Genomic DNA, 20,342 nt, shown 5'->3' with positions numbered 1-20,342 from the left:
TATCAGTAGTAAACCTGTTCAACAGTAGTAGTAGTATCAGTAGTATCAGTAGTAGTAGTATCAGTAGTAGTACTATCAGTACTATCAGTAGTAAACCTGTTCAACAGTAGTAGTAGTATCAGTAGTAGTACTAGTAGTAATATCAGTAGTAAACCTGTTCAACAGTAGTAGTAGTATCAGTAGTAGTACTAGTAGTACTATCAGTAGTAAACCTGTTCAACAGTAGTAGTAGTATCAGTAGTAGTACTAGTAGTAATATCAGTAGTAAACCTGTTCAACAGTAGTAGTAGTATCAGTAGTAGTACTAGTAGTAATATCAGTAGTAAACCTGTTCAACAGTAGTAGTAGTATCAGTAGTAGTACTATCAGTAGTAAACCTGTTCAACAGTAGTAGTAGTATCAGTAGTAGTACTATCAGTACTATCAGTAGTAAACCTGTTCAACAGTAGTAGTAGTATCAGTAGTAGTACTAGTAGTACTATCAGTAGTAAACCTGTTCAACAGTAGTAGTAGTATCAGTAGTAGTACTATCAGTACTATCAGTAGTAAACCTGTTCAACAGTAGTAGTAGTATCAGCAGTAGTACTAGTAGTACTATCAGTAGTAAACCTGTTCAACAGTAGTAGTAGTATCAGCAGTAGTACTAGTAGTACTATCAGTAGTAAACCTGTTCAACAGTAGTAGTAGTATCAGCAGTAGTACTAGTAGTACTATCAGTAGTAAACCTGTTCAACAGTAGTAGTAGTATCAGTAGTAGTACTAGTAGTACTATCAGTAGTAAACCTGTTCAACAGTAGTAGTAGTATCAGTAGTAGTACTAGTAGTACTATCAGTAGTAAACCTGTTCAACAGTAGTAGTAGTATCAGTAGTAGTACTATCAGTACTATCAGTAGTAAACCTGTTCAACAGTAGTAGTAGTATCAGTAGTAGTACTATCAGTACTATCAGTAGTAAACCTGTTCAACAGTAGTAGTCACATTTCATTTCACAGGTTTTGTCAACAAAGTGATTAAAGCAGCTTTTCAGCCACAAAGTTCTTTAGAGCTCAGAAGGTTTACTGCCACAGAGAAAGAGTGACTTCAGTCACCTGGACCTTCACCCTACGAGAGGAGAGCAGAGGAAAGGAGGCGAGCAGAGGAAAGGAGGAGAGCAGAGGAAAGGAGGCGAGCAGAGGAAAGGAGGAGAGCAGAGGAAAGGAGGAGAGCCGAGGAAAGGAGGCGAGCCGAGGAAAGGAGGCGAGCCGAGGAAAGGAGGCGAGCCGAGGAAAGGAGCAGAGCCGAGGAAAGGAGGCGAGCCGAGGAAAGGAGGCGAGCCGAGGAAAGGAGGCGAGCCGAGGAAAGGAGGCGAGCCGAGGAAAGGAGGCGAGCAGAGGAAAGGAGGAAAGGAAAGGAGGAGAGCAGAGGAAAGGAAGGAAGGAAGGAGTTTGTGGGAAGAGTTAGAAAACCCGCCGGGAAGAGCGGCTTCTCAACAGCTGTTTCCTGTTTTCCTCTCACTTTTCCAACCGTGTGCGTTTTGGTGGGATGTGTGTGGAGGTGTGTTGATGTGTGTGGAGGTGTGTTGATGTGTGTTGATGTGTGTGGAGGTGTGTTGATGTGTGTGGAGGTGTGTTGATGTGTGTGGAGGTGTGTTGATGTGTGTGGAGGTGTGCGTGCTCAGTTGTGTGTTTTTACTTTCATGTTTTTATGAAGTAGAAGAGAAGTTCAATGTGTGTTACCTCATTTAAACGGCCCAGTGACGCCGTTTGGCTTGCCTCTGGTTGTATAGAAGTCTATGCTTCATGTGTTAAAGCTGCATTCTCTCTCCTGACCACCAGGAGGTGACTCCTCTGGTTGTATAGAAGTCTGTGCTTGACTCCTCCTCTCTTGCCTTATTCCTCAGTAAACAATGTAAACATGAGGAATATACAGATATGGCCACTTCCGTTCGGCTGTACCACTTCACCACTGACTCCCTGTCCTGGTGTCAGTTGTTGTGGTTTCAGTTTTAAATAATAATTTTCATATTTGAATAACAGTTTTTGTTTCATCACTACCCGACTATAAACATGGAAGTCTTTTTAACTCGTCGGAGGTGACTTGGACATCCATCGATGGTCGTCTACAGAAGGTACTTCAAAGGCTGTTGGCGTCAGCGACATTTGACCCCGTGACCTTTTTCAGGGTCCAGAAACGACCCTGCCGCCCCCCGGGTCGCCCTCACGTCGCGCCCCTGCAGGCTCCGTCTGCTTCCTCGGCAGTCTGCTCTCGGCGTTCATCTGAGCCCGGACGCGGCCCCGGCGTCGGCACGCGGCTGTTTGTTTGGTCCCCGGGCCCCCAGGAGCCGCGCTGCCAGGCCGGGAGATAAGGATCCGTACCGCTGCATTGCTGACGCGTTGAGTCATCACCGGGGCCCCGGAGGGGGGGCCTTGAATCAGACGTCATGTTTACTTTGCAGGCTTTCTGATGACTTTCAAGTTTGCAATCGCAACTTTTAGTGCGTCTTCTCAGTGCAGATCTTCTTTGTTGTGTTTTAATAACCAGGCGTTGCCAGATTGCAGTGTTTTTTGGTGGCGGGAGGGCCGGCAGCAGAGAGATGGTCAAAACACATCTGAGTCCAGATCCTGTAAACTTTAGCTCGGCACGAAACATTTAGTCGTACTGTGAGTTTGTTTCTGAGGAGCAGCTGATTGACTGGACTCTAGTTGAAGGAGTCCAAGTCAAACAAATCCTACACGGACAAATTCTTGTTTTACATTTCGTTGACGAAGCAAAAACTACAAAAGCATTTTTATTTGGATTGAGAAAAAGCGGTTAATCCTTTTTTCTTTTAAATAAAAGAAAACAAATGCAACCCTTTTTTTTAACATGAAAAGCCGGACGGAAAGCCGTAATATCTCCAGAGTTTTCTGGCCGATAACAAAGATTTACCGACTAAAACATGAAACGGAAAAGCACAAATGATCCCGTTTAAAGACCGCAACTTGGAAAAGACCATAAATTAAAAACAGCATTTTAAAGAGCTTTCAGAAACTATAAATTAGACCAATTAAAAAACTGTTATACGATAATACACAGCAGCTGGACGAGAAAGAGAAGAACATTTTCTCTTCACTTTTTAAATCTTGTTTTCTGGGTTCTTCATGTCTTGGGTGGGCTCGCGGTCACGTCGCTCTTTGTTGCCCGTAAATAATCTCAAAGTACTTTACTTTCTTTCTCTTAATTAAAAAACGCTCGCTCCCATTTCTTCCTCCTTTTGCTTTCCCAAGGTTTTTCTTTTGAGGAGATAAATCCTCTCCTCCTCTTCCTTCCTCTTCCTGATCTTCTCTGGTTCAGAGTCACAGGAGTATTTGGTTCCATCTCTTGTTAGCTTCGTCTGCCTTTGGCTCTCAAACGTTCATGTAATTATTGATGATGGAGGAACGTTGGCTCACGTTACTTTTCAAGCTTTTTGGTAGAAGACTTCTGTCGATTTACTCGATGTCTGTTTGAGGATCTGAGGCCGACGGACGGCGTCACTCCTATTTACGAGAACATTTTGTTGACCTTCTGATTTCCCTTGAGGTGTGTGTGTATGTGTGTGTGTTGGGTGGTGTGTGTGTGTGTGTGTTGGGTGGAGTGTGTTAACCACGGCACGAAGAACGCTTTAACACACGAAGCATAGACTTCTATACAACCAGAGGAGTCGCCCCCTGGTGGTCAGGAGAGAGAATGCAGCTTTAACACATGAAGCATAGACTTCTATACAACCAGAGGAGTCGCCCCCTGGTGGTCAGGAGAGAGAATGCAGCTTCAACACATGAAGCATAGACTTCTATACAACCAGAGGAGTCGCCCCCTGGTGGTCAGGAGAGAGAATGCAGCTTTAACACATGAAGCATAGACTTCTATACAACCAGAGGAGTCGCCCCCTGGTGGTCAGGAGAGAGAATGCAGCTTTAACACATGAAGCATAGACTTCTATACAACCAGAGGAGTCGGCCCTGGTGGTCAGGAGAGAGAATGCAGCGTTAACACATGAAGCATAGACTTCTATACAACCAGAGGAGTCGCCCCCTGGTGGTCAGGAGAGAGAATGCAGCTTTACCACATGAAGCATAGACTTCTATACAACCAGAGGAGTCGGCCCTGGTGGTCAGGAGAGAGAATGCAGCGTTAACACATGAAGCATAGACTTCTATACAACCAGAGGAGTCGCCCCCTGGTGGTCAGGAGAGAGAATGCAGCTTTACCACATGAAGCATAGACTTCTATACAACCAGAGGAGTCTCCCCCTGGTGGTCAGGAGAGAGAATGCAGCTTTAACACATGAAGCATAGACTTCTATACAACCAGAGGAGTCTCCCCCTGGTGGTCAGGAGAGAGAATGCAGCTTTAACACATGAAGCATAGACTTCTATACAACCAGAGGAGTCTCCCCCTGGTGGTCAGGAGAGAGAATGCAGCTTTACCACATGAAGCGTAGACTTCTATACAACCAGAGGAGTCTCCCCCTGGTGGTCAGGAGAGAGAATGCAGCTTTAACACATGAAGCATAGACTTCTATACAACCAGAGGAGTCTCCCCCTGGTGGTCAGGAGAGAGAATGCAGCTTTAACACATGAAGCATAGACTTCTATACAACCAGAGGAGTCTCCCCCTGGTGGTCAGGAGAGAGAATGCAGCTTTACCACATGAAGCGTAGACTTCTATACAACCAGAGGAGTCTCCCCCTGGTGGTCAGGAGAGAGAATGCAGCTTTACCACATGAAGCGTAGACTTCTATACAACCAGAGGAGTCTCCCCCTGGTGGTCAGGAGAGAGAATGCAGCTTTAACACATGAAGCATAGACTTCTATACAACCAGAGGAGTCGCCCCCTGGTGGTCAGGAGAGAGAATGCAGCTTTAACACATGAAGCATAGACTTCTTGTCCTGCGTCGGCTTCACTCTGCATTGATTCAGTATCCGGTGTGAATCTGGTTCTCATCAGAATTGTTGTTGCAGGTTTTTGTTGTTCACACTGAACGGCTCTGATGTGAGTCTGGTGTTGCAGAAGAGTTTAGATCTTGCTCGTTGTCTTTTTTATACATATTTAACGAGAGCCTACGATCAAAGATTTGAATTGCCATCGGCTGCTTCTCTGTAATTGTTGTGCTCGTAAGAATAAATCATTTAATCCTAAAACGTGACTTTTTAAACGTATTTCAACCCTCCATCAGTGGTTAGAGCCCCAGTTTTCTTCTTCACTACCTTTTGCTGGCACATTACAGCATATTTTTCCTGGTTTACGTCAGCTTGTATTGTGGTTTATACATCTGAACCCATTTGGTCTGTTTCAGGTCTCACTCTGGTTCTGATCAGAAACAGACTCCATACAGGTTTTATTGCTTTTGACGCAAAACAATCTGAGAGGCAAAAGTCAAAACTTGGATAATCAGTGTGAACACAGCCAGAAAACACATGTTAATAGAGTCCCCCCTCCTCCTTCTTCCTCTTCCTCCTCTTCCTCCTCCCTGAAACACGTGAAAGTAGAACGAGTGAACACCAGAGACATGAGGGTTGCAGGTGAGATTAAAAACGAGTGCCGGACACGCCTGTAAACACTAAAGGGCTGAAAGAGAGTGGGAGCGCCTCCCCCTCCTCCCCCTCCTCTTCCTCTTCCTCCTCTTCCTCCTCCTCCTCCTCCTCCTCCTCTGAGCGGCCGGCAGGCCTCGCTGTGTTTTGAGGAGTGAGAGGTTTCCATGGCGGCTGAACAAAGCCATCTGGACTGAGGAATTTGGTTTGGAGAGCGCTCCCCGTTCCACACTGGATCAGCTCCTGATCAGAGCTGCTCCTGGTCTCCAGGGAGTCCTCCTCCAGTTGGTTCAGGACCAGCTCTACACGCCTTGTTTGTGTTTTTGTTTTCATTCTTGTTGTTGTGGATTTATTTTAGTTGATGGTAGTTTTTAAAGAGACAAGTAAACAAACACGTTATGTTTACATTCACCTCAAGAAGCGTTTCCTTCCTCATGAAACACCAGCAGACCAGTGTCTCCTCTTCTCCTTCTCCTTCTTCTTCTCCTTCTTCTCCTTCTTCTTCTTCTTCTTCTTCTTCTTCTTCTACTACTACTCTGGTTCTTACCTGAAGTATCTGAAAATCCCTTAGTAATATATATTTATTATATTAAATGGTGATCAAACTTGTTTTAAGAGGCTGTAAACAACATGTTTGTTTGTTGACGGGATGTTTTAATGACAATAACAACAACACTATAACATAATAACTAATAAACAGCGAGACACAAAGCTTGACTCGGTGGAACAGAGTGAAAACATGTCAGGATGCAACGAGGGGGAGAGCAGCAGCTGCTGCTGTGTGTGTGTGTGTGTGTGTGTGTGTGTGTGTGTGTGTGTGTGTGTGTGTTAGCACCTTCTGTCTCTCACACCACTCAATCCCCCTCATGTACTGTGATTAGAATAAATAATGATAAAACTGTAACAATACTTCCAAAAATACTGCGTTTTACTGTCATTTAAAGATAGAATCTTTAATTTACTGTAGATATTTACACCCATTTATGTTTAAATAATAATACTTTGTTTAATCCCCTGCACATATTGTGTATGTATTAGTATTGTGACATTATATACATTATGTTAATTATATGTTGCATAGTCCTTTATTCACATTTCATGCAGTTCTTTATGTGTATTTCTTTGTGATCTTCTGGAGGAGCAGCTGCAACGTGCACGTTTCATCCCCAGGGATCAATAACGTGTTCTGATGAACTGAGACGCAATAAAATAAGATGAATTAAAACTCAAACAGACCCGTTGTCTAGTCCATGATGACATCTTTCATGATATATTTCATGATATATTTCAACTCTTTCTGCCGTTTTTTTCCGTCTTTAGATTCTCATTAATTATGTGATTTTATTTCCATCCATATTCAATGAGCGCTTCTGTTTATCTGTAACAATGAGTAACGTTTACGTCCATGTTTACTGGTCGCAGCTTTTCTCCTCGTTACCTTTTAGGTCCGTCACAATCGTACAATTGTACAGTTCAACTTAATTTAAGGTTTGGTATAAATCTATACGCTTTGTATCTGCAGCATATGACTCGTCACCATATCTTCCTCCTTAATTGCAGATTATAAGAAACAGACACACAACGCAACATGTACTGCAGATTGCAACCACACACATTACACACATTACACACATTACACAACCAGATAAGATCAAGCCGCATGTTGCACAACCTCCTGGCTTCACATGATGAATCTATTGCACAACCCAGACGCACACGTTGATACAAACGGCTCATTTTAAGATCACAAACACAATTCTCAGTTTAACGTTTTACACTAAAGAAAACCATTTCCCTTCTTTAGAATTTTATTCTGTTTGTATATTTAATTCTTCTGTTTTAACCCTTTCTCTATGCATCTGTACTTATTTCTGTTTTACTGCCTCAACACCAACATTTGGATCAATAAAGGCTTATCTTATCTTTTTAATGGAAAGCAAAACACACATTATGCTCACACAACCATCACTTCCCTTCTGGGTAATTAATCCATTGATTATTCTATTAATACAATTTAAAAGCATAATTACACTTGTGAAAAATGCCCTTTGCCATTCCCTCAAGCTTAAATCTATCACTGGATGGTTTAATGATACGTGTTTCTGTTCAACCACTGATTGATCAATGGAACAACCGTTTGTCTTCACTGCGACACGTCGAGATGCAGACATGATCTTTAGATGCGAGTCTGCACGTCACAGAGTGACGCATTAATGACACGAGGACGTCTGACTAACCCAGAAGGAGAAGGCCTCGTTGATAAGCTGCAACAAAAAGCTGCATCCATCACAAGCAGACAGCTTCACCGACGCTAAAGCTGAAACGCTTCGTGAGAAGCCATGGGAACCGGCTTGTTTTGGAAAAAGCTGCTCACAACATGTTTTCTTCTCAGCGCTGATAGATCTGACCCTCAGTGGACAACGCTGGTCATGAGGCCGGGACGGCGTTACTGGAAAATCACGTGTTGTCTGAGGCCGGAGAGTCAAACGAATCCAGAATGAGGAGTTGTGAAGTCTTGAGGCTGTTTAGGGTTGACGTGAATTGAAACTGTGCTGGCCTTTTGCATAAATACACTTGAGGTTGCTGCCATTTTGTTCCATGAGAAGTTTCAGCGGCGGTTTTATTGTCTCTGCAAATAGAAAAATGATTCACGCTGCCATTAAGCAAAGTCTGCAGCCAGTGCTCAGAAATAAAAAGGCACTGAATAATTCATCACAGGCACAAGAATCCCAAACTGAGATGTTTGTGTTGCAAGCTGTGTGTGTTTATGTGTGTGTGTGTGTGTGTGTGTCCTCGCAGACAGGAGGTTCGGGAGAACTGTGTCCGCTGGAGGAAGAGGTTCACCTTTGTGTCCAAAATGAGCGCCAACCCCCACACGGGCGTCCTGGACCCGTCCGTCTGCAGGGTGTCGGTCAGGAAGGTACGAGTCTCACGCGGATGAAAGTACACACACAACGAATCATGCAGGACTTAGACTTCCTCATCATGGTCTGTTCCTCTGCTAAAGGTCTCGATGATTCTAGAAATCAACGATGCAGAGTCGTCTTTCTACTGATAATGTTTTCGTAGTACAACTTGTGTATCGATGCCCTGCAGAACTGCGTGGTACAGACTGTTTTAAGACTTCTGGAGTCGCTCTCACAGAACTGCCTTCTGGGATATTTCAGTGCCGGCGCTCTGAGGAACCTCACCAGTGTGGTTTTCCACGTAGTAATTTAACTCTCTCCTCTCTGTAATCTCAGGCCTGTGTAATGTGAAGTTGGGATCAGTTGGATGACCGGGTTTCATTACCGTCTTCCTGTTTTTTTTCCTCTGCAGGAGCTCAAAGGAGGGAAAGCGTACTCGAAGGTAAGAGCCTCGCCTCAACACGCAGGAGCAGTTACAGATCCCGTAAACATCGCTGCCCGTGTCGTGTAAATATTTGCATCCCTCGCCGCACCGTGACGAGGACGCCGAGAGCAGTGAATTAAAAACCCGTTGGCTCAGAACGGAGGAAACATCCTGGCGGCAGCTCGACCGTAACTCTGAGGAGCTCCTGAGAAATGAGTCACGTCTCGTGATGGAAATTACAAGGTCGAAGCCCTCGTGAAGGTCGCCCCGTGGACAGGAACCGCTTCCTCTGTTCGTTTAGGTTTCCTCGCGGCTAAATATACCCTGCTTCCCTCCTTAGAAGTTGGCTTCCTTTAAATACACACCTATGAAAACAGAAGCTCCCTGAAGAGAAGAGGAACCAGGAGAATAAAGCACGGGAACCTTAAACTGGAGAGGAGCCCGCGTTAGAATAACAGCGTGATTGCAGTTGGGACAAAGGCGGTTTCCTCACCGGGGGTAAAGGTCAGGAATCCTTATCGGGCCGATCTGGGACCGTGTGGAGATCATGTGTTTCCACAGCAGCCATTTTGAAAAGTCTAAGCGGCGAATGAGTGATTCACTGTAGAAGAAGAGGACGCCTCCTGGCAGAGAGGCTGCAGCTCATGTCTCTGGACTCTGTGCTCCAGATGCTCCCTTCTCTTCACCGGCTGCAAAGAAAACAAGATGGCCACGGCCGAGATACCGAACTGTTAAAACGGCCTCACACACACCGCAGCGTCCCAATGACCTCGTCCACCTCTTATAAACCACTGTGTTGCAGCACTTTCCTGTTTTATCTGGTAAATCTGCAGATGATTATGGATCTGCTCACATTCACATGGCTCTCTGTCTCTCTGTCTTTTGTCTCTCTGTCTCTCTGTCTCTTTGTCTCTCTGTCTCTTTGTCTCTCTGTCTCTCTGTCTCTTAGTCTATTTGTTGTCTCTTTGTCTCTCTGTCTCAGTCCAGCGTGAGACTTGATGTTGAGACAGAACAAGGTGTTTCTCTGGTGGTCTCCAGCAGCTTGGTAGCTCTGGTGGTTTCTGGTGGTCTCCAGCAGCTTGGTAGCTCTGGTGGTCTCCAGCAGCTTGGTAGCTCTGGTGGTCTCCAGCAGCTTGGTAGCTCTGGTGGTCTTCTTCTCCCTCACAGGAAGCAGCAGCAGCTCATCACAACATGAGGCCGACCAGCGGGACATGAATTCTGCTCAAAAGCTCAGTGTTCAGTTTGTGGACCAGCCGTCCGTGCCGGTCCATTGCTGTCACCATGATCCGGGTCCAGGGTTAACTCTTCCTCCTCCTCTTCCTCTTCACCCTCAGCTGGGCTTCACAGACCTCAACATGGCCGAGTTCGCCGGCTCCGGCTGCACGGTGCGCTGCTGCCTGCTGGAGGGATACGACACCAAGAACACGCGGCAGGACAACTCCATCCTGAAGGCGAGGACACGACGCACGCATGTTGTGCATGGTTTATATATATATATATATATATATATATATATATATATATATAATGCATGTCTTTTTATCCAATAGAGGGATGTTTAAAACCATCAGAATACATGTTTTGTACGCGTCTGTGCCCTCGAGAGACTTTCATTGTGTCATAAATTAAAAGCCTGAAAAGAGATCGATCGGTAACTTTTGGGACTTTGACCTTTTGACCTTTTTTAAATTGATCTCTGGAGAAGCGACCAGAGGGAAGCAGCAGCGAGGGAGATGAGTGTCCCATCGCCTCGTGACACCGGAGATCTTTTGTTGAGTTTTCTGTGGAGGAGTGAAATTGTGTTTTGGTACTTTTAGTTTTGTCCAGAGCTGAAACGAGTCGTCGATTAATTAGTTCATCAATCTACAGATAATTGATCCTGATTTGAGTTTAATTTAAAAGGAAAGTCCAGTCACTCGTCTCCTCTGAGGACTCTGACGTCATGAGTTTGATCAACGCCCAGGAGGTTTTAGTCGTGTTCTCCGTTAAGCTCGTATTTAATCTGTTGTTTTCAGAGCATTGTGGATAGTGATCGTGTTCTGACATGAACTCAGTGTAACTGTGTTGTTGTGGTGGTTTAAAGGGTTATTTCAGCAAAGTAACACACTAAATATGGAAAAGTACCTCACGCAACACAACTTCAAATGTTGTTAATTTTCTTAATTCACACAATTCAAACAATAAAAGTCACAACAGAGATGAATGAATAACAGCGCAGGAAGAGACAAAAAGCCAACTGGGATTATTTGAAGCCTCCACCTGTATAATATATTAACATTTACTAAATTACAAACATTAAATGAAAAATGCATAAGATAGACGAAAGAAAGAAAGAAGTGTGTGTGTGTGTGCATGTGAAAGTACGCCTGTGTGTGTTCAGGTGTTGCGTCATACCTCTCTGCATTTCCTCAGCATTGATAAAGTCTCCACGAGTGAAACAGCAGAAAGTTTAGATTGAACAGTTAAAACCAGACGGACATGAACACTAATCCATGAAGAACTCTTAACTTAACCCTTAACTTCATGTTTATCTTTACCTTTTCATTCCAGGTGATCATCGGCATGACCCTCCTGTCTGGAGATCCGTGCTTCAAAACGTGAGTTGTTGTTGTTGTTGATTGAAACGGGACGCTCTCTTGTCTCAGGGTAAACTCCTCGGTTGATGATGACTGAGCGCAGAGCCTTCGTCTCGTTCCTCTCCTGAGCTCAACTCTGAGACGATGGCACTGTTGTAGTCTGGAGCTGCACAGTGTTGCGCAACAGCTGCGTTGCATTGATGGTTTTTAGCCTAATTTCATTTAAATAAACAGGGAAATAATAGTTGTCTGTTTAATATATTTAAGACAGTCATTTCTAAAATCACTGGTAGCTTTTCTTTGTTGGTATTTTGCCAGATCTCAGCAGGTTTCACCTCAGAGGTTATGGAAAATGTTCCTTCTCGACCGGGTCGTTAAAGCCTCATAATCTGCTCTGTTCTGTGTTGCAGCGTTGGCTGCGTTTCCCTGCGGTGCTCACATGACTGCTCCAGCAGCTCTGTGCGCTCGTCAGCTCCAGACTGATGAGTGGTGTCCCTCTCTGTCCTGCAGGCCTCCCAGCACAGCCAAGTCCATCTCCATCCCGGGACGAGAGCCCACCCTGCAGCTGGACTGCAAGGGGGAGGGGACGGCCGAGCCCGGGCCGGCCGGAGGCGTGTCTCTGGGCCGAGCCGCCAAGCCGCGAGCCTCCATCGCCAGCTCAGGTGTGGCTCGCGTCCCGAGGACTCTTTCAGTCACATGTTGGATCTGGTTCTGGAGCCAGCATCACTGGTTCTGGAGCCAGCATCACTGGTTCTGGAGCCAGCATCACTGGTTCTGGTCCAGCATCACTGGTTCTGGTCGAGCATCACTGGTTCTGGAGCCAGCATCACTGGTTCTGGAGCCAGCATCACTGGTTCTGGTCCAGCATCACTGGTTCTGGAGCCAGCATCACTGGTTCTGGAGCCAGCATCACTGGTTCTGGAGCCAGCATCACTGGTTCTGGTCCAGCATCACTGGTTCTGGTCGAGCATCACTGGTTCTGGAGCCAGCATCACTGGTTCTGGAGCCAGCATCACTGGTTCTGGAGCCAGCATCACTGGTTCTGGTCCAGCATCACTGGTTCTGGAGCCAGCGTCACTGGTTCTGGTCCAGCATCACTGGTTCTGGTCCAGCATCACTGGTTCTGGTCCAGCATCACTGGTCCGTGACCATCGGGGGGATTCGATCTGTTTCATGACGTTTTCAAAGATTTGCAGGATTTACTTTTTCTCGCTGCTGAAGTTTTTTTTCTTCGTGTCCTGAGAGATAATTGTGTCTATTTGGGCCATTTAACTTTTTATTTTGCACAATAAATTGCGTGATAAATAATGATTGAATTGCCAACATGAATGGTTTTGGACTGACGGACACATTCTTCTCACAGTTTGAGTTTTGTTCTGTCAGAGTTCAGATGAAACGCATCACGTTGTGCTTAGTTGTCCTCGTGCTGCCTCCAGGTCTCCTTGAAGCAGCAGAAGCGTCTCCGTACGGTCCTGCAGAAGTCTTCCAGTCCGGCCACTCGCGTAACTCCAGCTACGCCAGCCAGCACAGCAGGATCTCAGGTGCAGGTCCCCCCAGACCTTTATTGTGAAGCTCAAAACAGGGATGTTGGCACGTTTCAGGAGAACGTGCTGACCTCTGGTGTCTGCTCCTGCAGGCTACAGCACCGAGCACTCCTGCTCCTCCAGCCTGTCCGACCTCACCCATCGCAGGAACGCTTCCACGGGCAGCAGCGCTTCTGGAGGCTTGTGTTTCTCCGCCGACGCGCCGACCGACGGAGAGAAGGACGCCGGCCGCCCAGAGAGACCACCGAGACCCCCGAGACCCGTCCTACCCAACAGAAACCCCAGGTACCCACAATACCACGGTGCTGACGGTACTGACGGTGCTGACGGTACTGACGGTACTGACGGTACTGACGGTACTGACGGTGCTGACGGGCCCTCTGGTCTCGCTGAGCACCGAGATGCAGGACGCGCTGCAAGACCTGTTGTTGTTGTTGTTGTTGTTGTTGTTGTTGTTGTTGTTGTTGTTCTTCTTCTTCTTCTTCTTCTTCTTCTTCTTCTTCTTCTTCTTCTTCTTCTTCTTCTTCTTCTTCTTCTTCTTCTTCTTCTTCTTCTTCTTCTTCTTCTTCTTCTTCTTCTTCTTCTTCTTCTTCTTCTTCTTCTTCTTCTTCTTCTTCTTCGGTTCTTGCCTCAAGTGTTTGAAAGTCCCTGGTTGTAAACAACACGTTTATTATTTTGTACTTGTAAGTGATCAATTTGTTGACAGGATGTTTTAATAGAATGACCATAATAACTACTATTGTACTTTTCAAACAAAGCTCTCCTCCTCCTCCTCCTCCAGGAGGAAGCTGGACTCGGTGGAGAGTCACCCCTCTTGGGTGAACGACACCCGCATGGACGCCGACGACATCGTGGAGAAAATTGTCCAAAGCCAAAACTTTGCAGATATCAACCACACTGAAGGTAATAACACGATGGCTGGTGAGATGCCGGAAAGACTACATCTCCCAGAATCCTCTCCTCAGCTCCATCGACGCTCTGTTGCGATTGTCACGTCAACAAGCCGACGGTTTCTACGATTTATCTCAGTTCTCGTGGCGCTTTCAACAGAATATTTGATGGCGTCTCCAGCTGTAACTCCTCCTCCTCTTCCTCCTCCTCCTCTTCCTCCTCCTGGCCGCCCGCTTGTCATCTGGTGTCCGTCAGCTCTCTGACTTTCTGAGTTTCTGTCTCTTGCAGACAGCAACCTGCGTCTGTTCGTCAGCAGAGATGGAACGACGGCGCTCAGCGGCATCCGGCTGGGAAACAGGTGACATGTTGCTTCCTTCTTTATTATCAAATACAAAATACTGCGCAGATGCATGCACTGCAATTAAATCCATGTTGTGTGTGTGTGGTAGGAATAGAAAGTGCGTTAAAGAGACGTGTCGTCCTCTGACTGCTGTGCCGGTGCCTCTGGGTCCTTGCAGGGTTTCTGCAGGCGGGTACGAGCCCGTGGTCATCGAGAGCCATTGAACCGCCGGACACGCCACGACCTCCGGACGGCCGCTCATCCTGCTGGTCCTGCTGGTCCTGCTGGTCCTGCTGGTCCTGCTGGTCCTGCTGGTCCTCGTCGTGGTTCTTCCTCCTGGAGCTTCAGCCGGTCTGACGCTGCGAGAGGAGAAACCTCGTCAGTTTGCACTTTATGTGAAGTTTGTCTGCGCTCTGCTGGGCGATGACTCAGAGGGACACACACACACACACACAAACACAAAAAAACACACACACACACACACGGTTTCTCTGATCTGGCCTGGTTGTGTGTTTTGGATGCAGATCTTTATATTAATTTGACCAGTTACGGGAAGGTTTCCATGTGTTGAAGTGTGGTTGCATGAGGTACTTGTACACAGTCGGTGTATAAGTACTACAGTAGAAGGAGTTCAGAGAAGCGGACAGGAGGAAAGTGCTGCTGTGGACGTATAACGCTCCCACTTTTAAATGCCGGTCACAGATCTCTTAAATGTTAAAACGACAGATGGATGTTGCAGCATTGGGAACCAGCGGTGATTTAATCTGCTCATAATTTATTATTTGATCACTAAATTGGTTAATTGTTTTGAAAATGGTGAAAAAAACTCCAGGGGTGGAGAAAATATTCTAAATATAAAGTTCACTTTACTGATATTGATTCACAGCAGAGCATTACTGTCACTTTGCTGCCGTGCTGGTGCTCTACTGCAGTAATAATACACAGACTGTGTACAAGTACCTCATACACTTCTACACGGACACGCGCTCTGCACACGAGCAGGTGATGTCATCGTGTCAGGACTCGGCGGTGAAGTGGTGGAAATGTTCTAATTATAGCGATAACTTGCACCGTGCAGATAGTTGTCCTCCAGGCTTTCGATGAGCCTTCCCTTCAGACAACTCGCTGTGCAGCGAGGGACTCGGCTGGATTATGTCCTTGAACGCAACCAGCAGACACACTTCTGTTGCTGCAGACCGTCTGGATTAACAAAGCAGGTTAAGTGTAATGTTTGATTCAGCAGAAGTGTAAAGCGAGTCCCGACAGGATGACGGCAGCAAACACTGAATCAGTCCACAAAACCACTGAGCGCGTCTCTTCTCTTGTTGTGTTGTTGTTGTTTGTTGCTGCTCCCTGTTGATCGGGGGAACGTCAGCGGAGCCGCTTTGCCTGGAGAGTTTCTCCTGAATGACCCTGAAGCGCCGCCACGCTGCTGACGGTCAGGAGGGAAACTTCCTTTTCTTCTAGTTTGTTTGGCTCCTCCTCCTCGTGGTCATTGTGGGGATCCACCGCTCTGCTACTCCGTGGAGGATGACGGTTCATCGTCTAGTTTCTCTCCTCAGCAGACAGAACTCAACGTGTCCTCTGGTACAAAGTGTTCTGCTTTTAATGGAGGAGTTGGAGACGGAGGTCTGTGCTGCCCCCTGGTGGAGCAGCCGGGCCTCGCCGCTGCCCGTGTTCACGAGGATGTTTCCCTTTTGTTTACAGAGGAACAAACACCAAAGAGGCAAACAAAACTACATTGTTGGCAACCAGCCGGCTGGTTGCTGTTTCTTTTTAATTTTTCTTTTAGACGCAGTCTTAAAATGTTGTTTTTCTGTTTGTAAAAACTAAATCTCTCCTTTTCCAATGCAGCTCACAGACGTCTCGATGTCAAGTGATGACGCTCATAGAGTTCAAATCAGTTTAATTGGTTCAGAAACGGCTAAATTGGTTTAATCTTCGAGTATAAAGTGACAGAAAAGTGAAAGAAACGATGATAAACAGTCAGATTTAGTTTTCTTTCTCCAGAGTGTGATCTTCATAAATAAAAGATCAATCTGGGAACATTTACAACAAATAGATCATTTTAAGACTGTTGTCCTTGTTGTCCTTGTTGTCCTTGTTGTCCTTGTTGTCCTGCGTCCGCTGTGCCGTGAAGCTGCCGTGTCTCCAGCTCCTCTTGAACGCAGCGCTGGAGGCTGAATCACTGACACTACTCTGTTTCCTCACATGAACCACTGACCTTGTAGTCCCTGATTTGGGTTTACACCGCCTTTAGTATTCCTTGAAAGCATTTATTTATCTATATTTTGCCTGGAGGTTGATCATAAGCTATGCACACAAACTCACCTCCCTTTTGTTTTATTTTAGTAACTAACAAATGATTGTCTTGTAACAAAGCTCCTATATCATAAACTTATAGAATCAAGTTTCTTTTCCTTCGGTTGGTATTACTTTAAACAATAAAAAGCTAATTTGAGTTTGGTCCTGCGTTGTGTGTTTAATAGTGTGTGTGTGTGTGTGTGTGTTTTGCATTCTGTAACTACACATCATCTCAAGATGTTTTTAGACTAAATATTTTTAAAGTTATGTTTCAGTTGTGAATTATGTATGTGTGAGAAAATATTCAGATATTTCCAGCAGAAGAGCTCCGCAGCACCTTATGGTTGTTATGAGTATTGCTATGAGTATTGCTATGAGTATTGCTATGAGTATTGTTATGAGTATTGTTATGAGTATTCCTGTGCAGAGATGCTCCGCATGGCAGCTCAAAGCTTTCATGCAGGAAACCAGTTGAATCCTGATCAACTTTTACTTCTGAAATATCAAAATCATCTGCAGTTTTCTGGGAAACAAAGTGTCAGAAAAAAAGGATCTGTAAGTACTTCTCTAGCAGTATCTTTTACACGCAGCGTAGTAATACTCTGTCACAAGTACAGAGTACCACAATATACAAGTAATGAGTAGTAGACTAGCAGTAGTGATGGTCGTAGTTTTACTATTTCAATCAGGAGATGTTTCAGAGTTTAACCATCATGCATTGCAGTTGCATGTATCAAAGTCTGCTGACTGGGCTCGTCCTGACTGACTGGGCTCATCCTGACTGACTAGGCTCATCCTGACTGACTGGGCCCATCCTGACTGACTGGGCTCATCCTGACTGACTGGGCTCGTCCTGACTGACTGGGCTCGTCCTGACTGACTGGGCTCATCCTGACTGACTGGGCTCGTCCTGACTGGAGGAGCACGAGGCGGTGACCCTCTGGAGGCAGGACGCCCTGGTGGAGGTGAAGAAGAGTCTGCAGCTGGACGATGAAGGACGAGCAGCACTGGACGCAGACTGGAGTGAAGAGGAGGACGTCACGACCAACAGCAGCTGAGGAGGAACCGTTGAAGGAGAGACGGCGCTGTGATTGGCTCACTGGAAACTTCTGCAATCAGCTGATGGAGGAATCGCTGTGAGAGGATGAGCTGAAGGATGAACGGAGAGGACGGAGTCTTCCTCAAGAGTCTTCCTCACTGAAGCTACGCTTGAGCTTCTTGTGGTCGTAGAAAGTAGAAAGTAGTCACGTGTATTTGTACATGTCCACCTCTCACAAACACAACACATATGAATCAATACGTCATCGACAACGTGCACATTGCTGCAAAATCCATGAGAAATGTAGTTGATGTGTTTTCTTTGTGGAAGAGACAAAGACGCTCAGTGTTCATTTACTGTTTATTAATGTTTATGTTCATTAATGTTTATGTTCATGAATGTTTATGTTCATTAATGTTTATGTTTATTAATGTTTATGTTCATTAATGTTCATGTTCATTAATGTTAGTTAAGTTTCACACACGAGGAGCACGAGGACGCTGTTGAGCCGAGATGCAAAGCAGCTGCACTTCTTTTAGCCGCTCTCTGCCTGACATGAACCGTTCTATATAATCTTTGCTATGAAAGTATATTAAATATAGAACATGGTCTATTTTCAACCCGCAGGATTTACTGGACCCGTAAGACTCGGCGTGTTTCCAGGATCTGAGCGGGAGGCCGGCCTTCTGGTCTGACATTGAAATGAGGCGGTTTCTCTGGCTGCAGACAGATGTTTCCCCTCTGAGGCTCAGACGCGCCCACAACGAGCCGCTCGGCGGGTTTGGTGAAGCTCAAGAGGAAGCAGCTTCTGCTTCTGCGCTTTGGTTTTGCTTCTGCAGTGAAACGAACAAAGTCTTCACTGAAATCCTTTAAGTTTCGTCTTGTCCGGACGGTGACGGGAAACGAAGCCAAATCTGTTTCTCTGAATTCGTCTTTCAAAGATAAACGAGACACAAGATGTGTTTCGATCTGAAGTCTGAAGCTTTTGCCTCAAGATCACTGAAATGAAACATGAGGATGACTTGCAGCCAAGTGTCTTTGCTGTCAATCAATGACATGAGGATTAATAAATGAGGAAGCGCTGTAGAGTTATTAATGTTGAGAGTTACACAATCTGTCTGCACCCTGAGGCTCAGCAGCTGATTCAGTACATAACGTCTGGACTTGTATCTGCTAATCTGTCCTTTTAACTTTCTAATTATTCTACAAGAAGCAAACAATTTGCCATATTTTTTATTTTGAACATAGTCTTAATTTATTGAGAATTCATAATTATTTAGAACTCGACAGCTATGAAGTAAAGTAATGAAACTGTCTGAGATTTTAATTGGAAAATTAGTTTTCTTTTGTCATTTTGCACAAATTATGTTGATTTAAGAGAATGAATGAATGAAAACACTTGTTTCATTTTCTCTTGTTTTCTTTGCCAACTTTGTGTCAAAAGCCTGAAAGAACCCAAAACCCAACATCAACACCTACTGAAATACTTGCAGTGGCAGATAATATTAGAAGCAAACACTTATTCTCAGCATCCCACCTTCTCTGAGCTTTAACTAACATACAATGTATTTCAACCAATCAGAATCGCTCTACAGGAAAGTTTACTTATAAAAAGCTGCAATCAGATGTTTCAAGCCCTGATTCTGACCCACTGCTGCGTTATGGATTATTAGTGTGACCTATTTGTCATGAATTGTAATTGTCCTGTTTGTGTATTGATGTTGTTTTAGCTACAGGAGATTATAATCTGAAGTAAACTGTGACCTCAGATGACCTCTGGGCCACACATTCCTTCAAAGACAGTTTGTGAAGGATAATCTGAGATATAATCTGAGATATCCTGGATGTGTTCATCAGGTGAAGCTCCCTCAAATCACAAAACACATGACGGATTATGTGTCAAACGCACAATCTGCTTTTTGTGACTCACATAATGCATAGATCATTACCTCATCCTTTCATTACCTCATCCTTTCATTAACTCATGCTTTCATTAACTCATGCTTTCATTACCTCATGCTTTCATTACCTCATGCTTTCATTACCTCATGCTTTCATTACCTCATGTTTTCATTACCTCATCCTTTCATTACCTCATCCTTTCATTAACTCATGCTTTCATTACCTCATGCTTTCATTACCTCATGCTTTCATTACCTCATGCTTTCATTAACTCATGCTTTCATTACCTCATGCTTTCATTACCTCATCCTTCCATTACCTCATGCTTTCATTAACTCATGCTTTCATTACCTCATCCTTTCATTACCTCATCCTTTCATTACCTCATGGTTTCATTACCTCATGCTTTCATTAACTCATGCTTTCATTAACTCATGTTTTCATTACCTCATGCTTTCATTAACTCATGCTTTTATTACCTCATGCTTTCATTAACTCATGCTTTCATTAATTCATGCTTTCATTAACTCATGTTTTCATTAACTCATGCTTTCATTACCTCATGCTTTCATTAACTCATGGTTTCATTACCTCATGTTTTCATTAACTCATGCTTTCATTACCTCATGCTTTCATTAACTCATGCTTTCATTAACTCATGGTTTCATTACCTCATGTTTTCATTAACTCATGCTTTCATTAACTCATGGTTTCATTACCTCATGTTTTTATTAACTCATGCTTTCATTACCTCATGCTTTCATTAACTCATGCTTTCATCACCTCATGTTTTCATCACCTCATGCTTTCATTAAGTCATGCTTTCATTACCTCATGCTTTCATTACCTCATGCTTTCATTACCTCATGCTTTCATTAACTCATG

The 20,342-nt window shown here is 44.8% G+C and overlaps 1 protein-coding gene across 4 annotated transcripts in view; it reads left to right on the top strand.

Annotated features, from left to right (window-relative positions):
• eeig1a (estrogen-induced osteoclastogenesis regulator 1a) overlaps window positions 1-16,081 on the top strand; it is a 28,931-nt gene extending 12,850 nt beyond the window's left edge. For 2 of the 4 annotated variants that reach the window (XM_068598928.1, XM_068598929.1), the window contains 10 exons: window positions 8,331-8,451; window positions 8,850-8,879; window positions 10,196-10,312; window positions 11,412-11,458; window positions 11,948-12,099; window positions 12,874-12,978; window positions 13,074-13,266; window positions 13,763-13,884; window positions 14,161-14,230; window positions 14,402-16,081. In XM_068598928.1, the coding sequence (XP_068455029.1) occupies window positions 8,331-8,451; window positions 8,850-8,879; window positions 10,196-10,312; window positions 11,412-11,458; window positions 11,948-12,099; window positions 12,874-12,978; window positions 13,074-13,266; window positions 13,763-13,884; window positions 14,161-14,230; window positions 14,402-14,639 (1,195 nt within the window). In that variant the 3' untranslated portion in view covers window positions 14,640-16,081. The other 2 variants (XM_068598931.1, XM_068598930.1) reach the window with 2 other exon arrangements.
• The last annotated feature ends 4,261 nt before the right edge of the window (window positions 16,082-20,342 follow it).

This window comes from Clinocottus analis, unplaced genomic scaffold (genome assembly GCF_023055335.1).
Source record: "Clinocottus analis isolate CAN_PGR_092001 unplaced genomic scaffold, fCliAna1.0.p SCAF_41, whole genome shotgun sequence".
In the NCBI taxonomy this organism is placed as follows: Eukaryota; Metazoa; Chordata; class Actinopteri; order Perciformes; family Cottidae; genus Clinocottus; species Clinocottus analis.
This window is presented reverse-complemented; position numbering and strand designations above follow the sequence as displayed.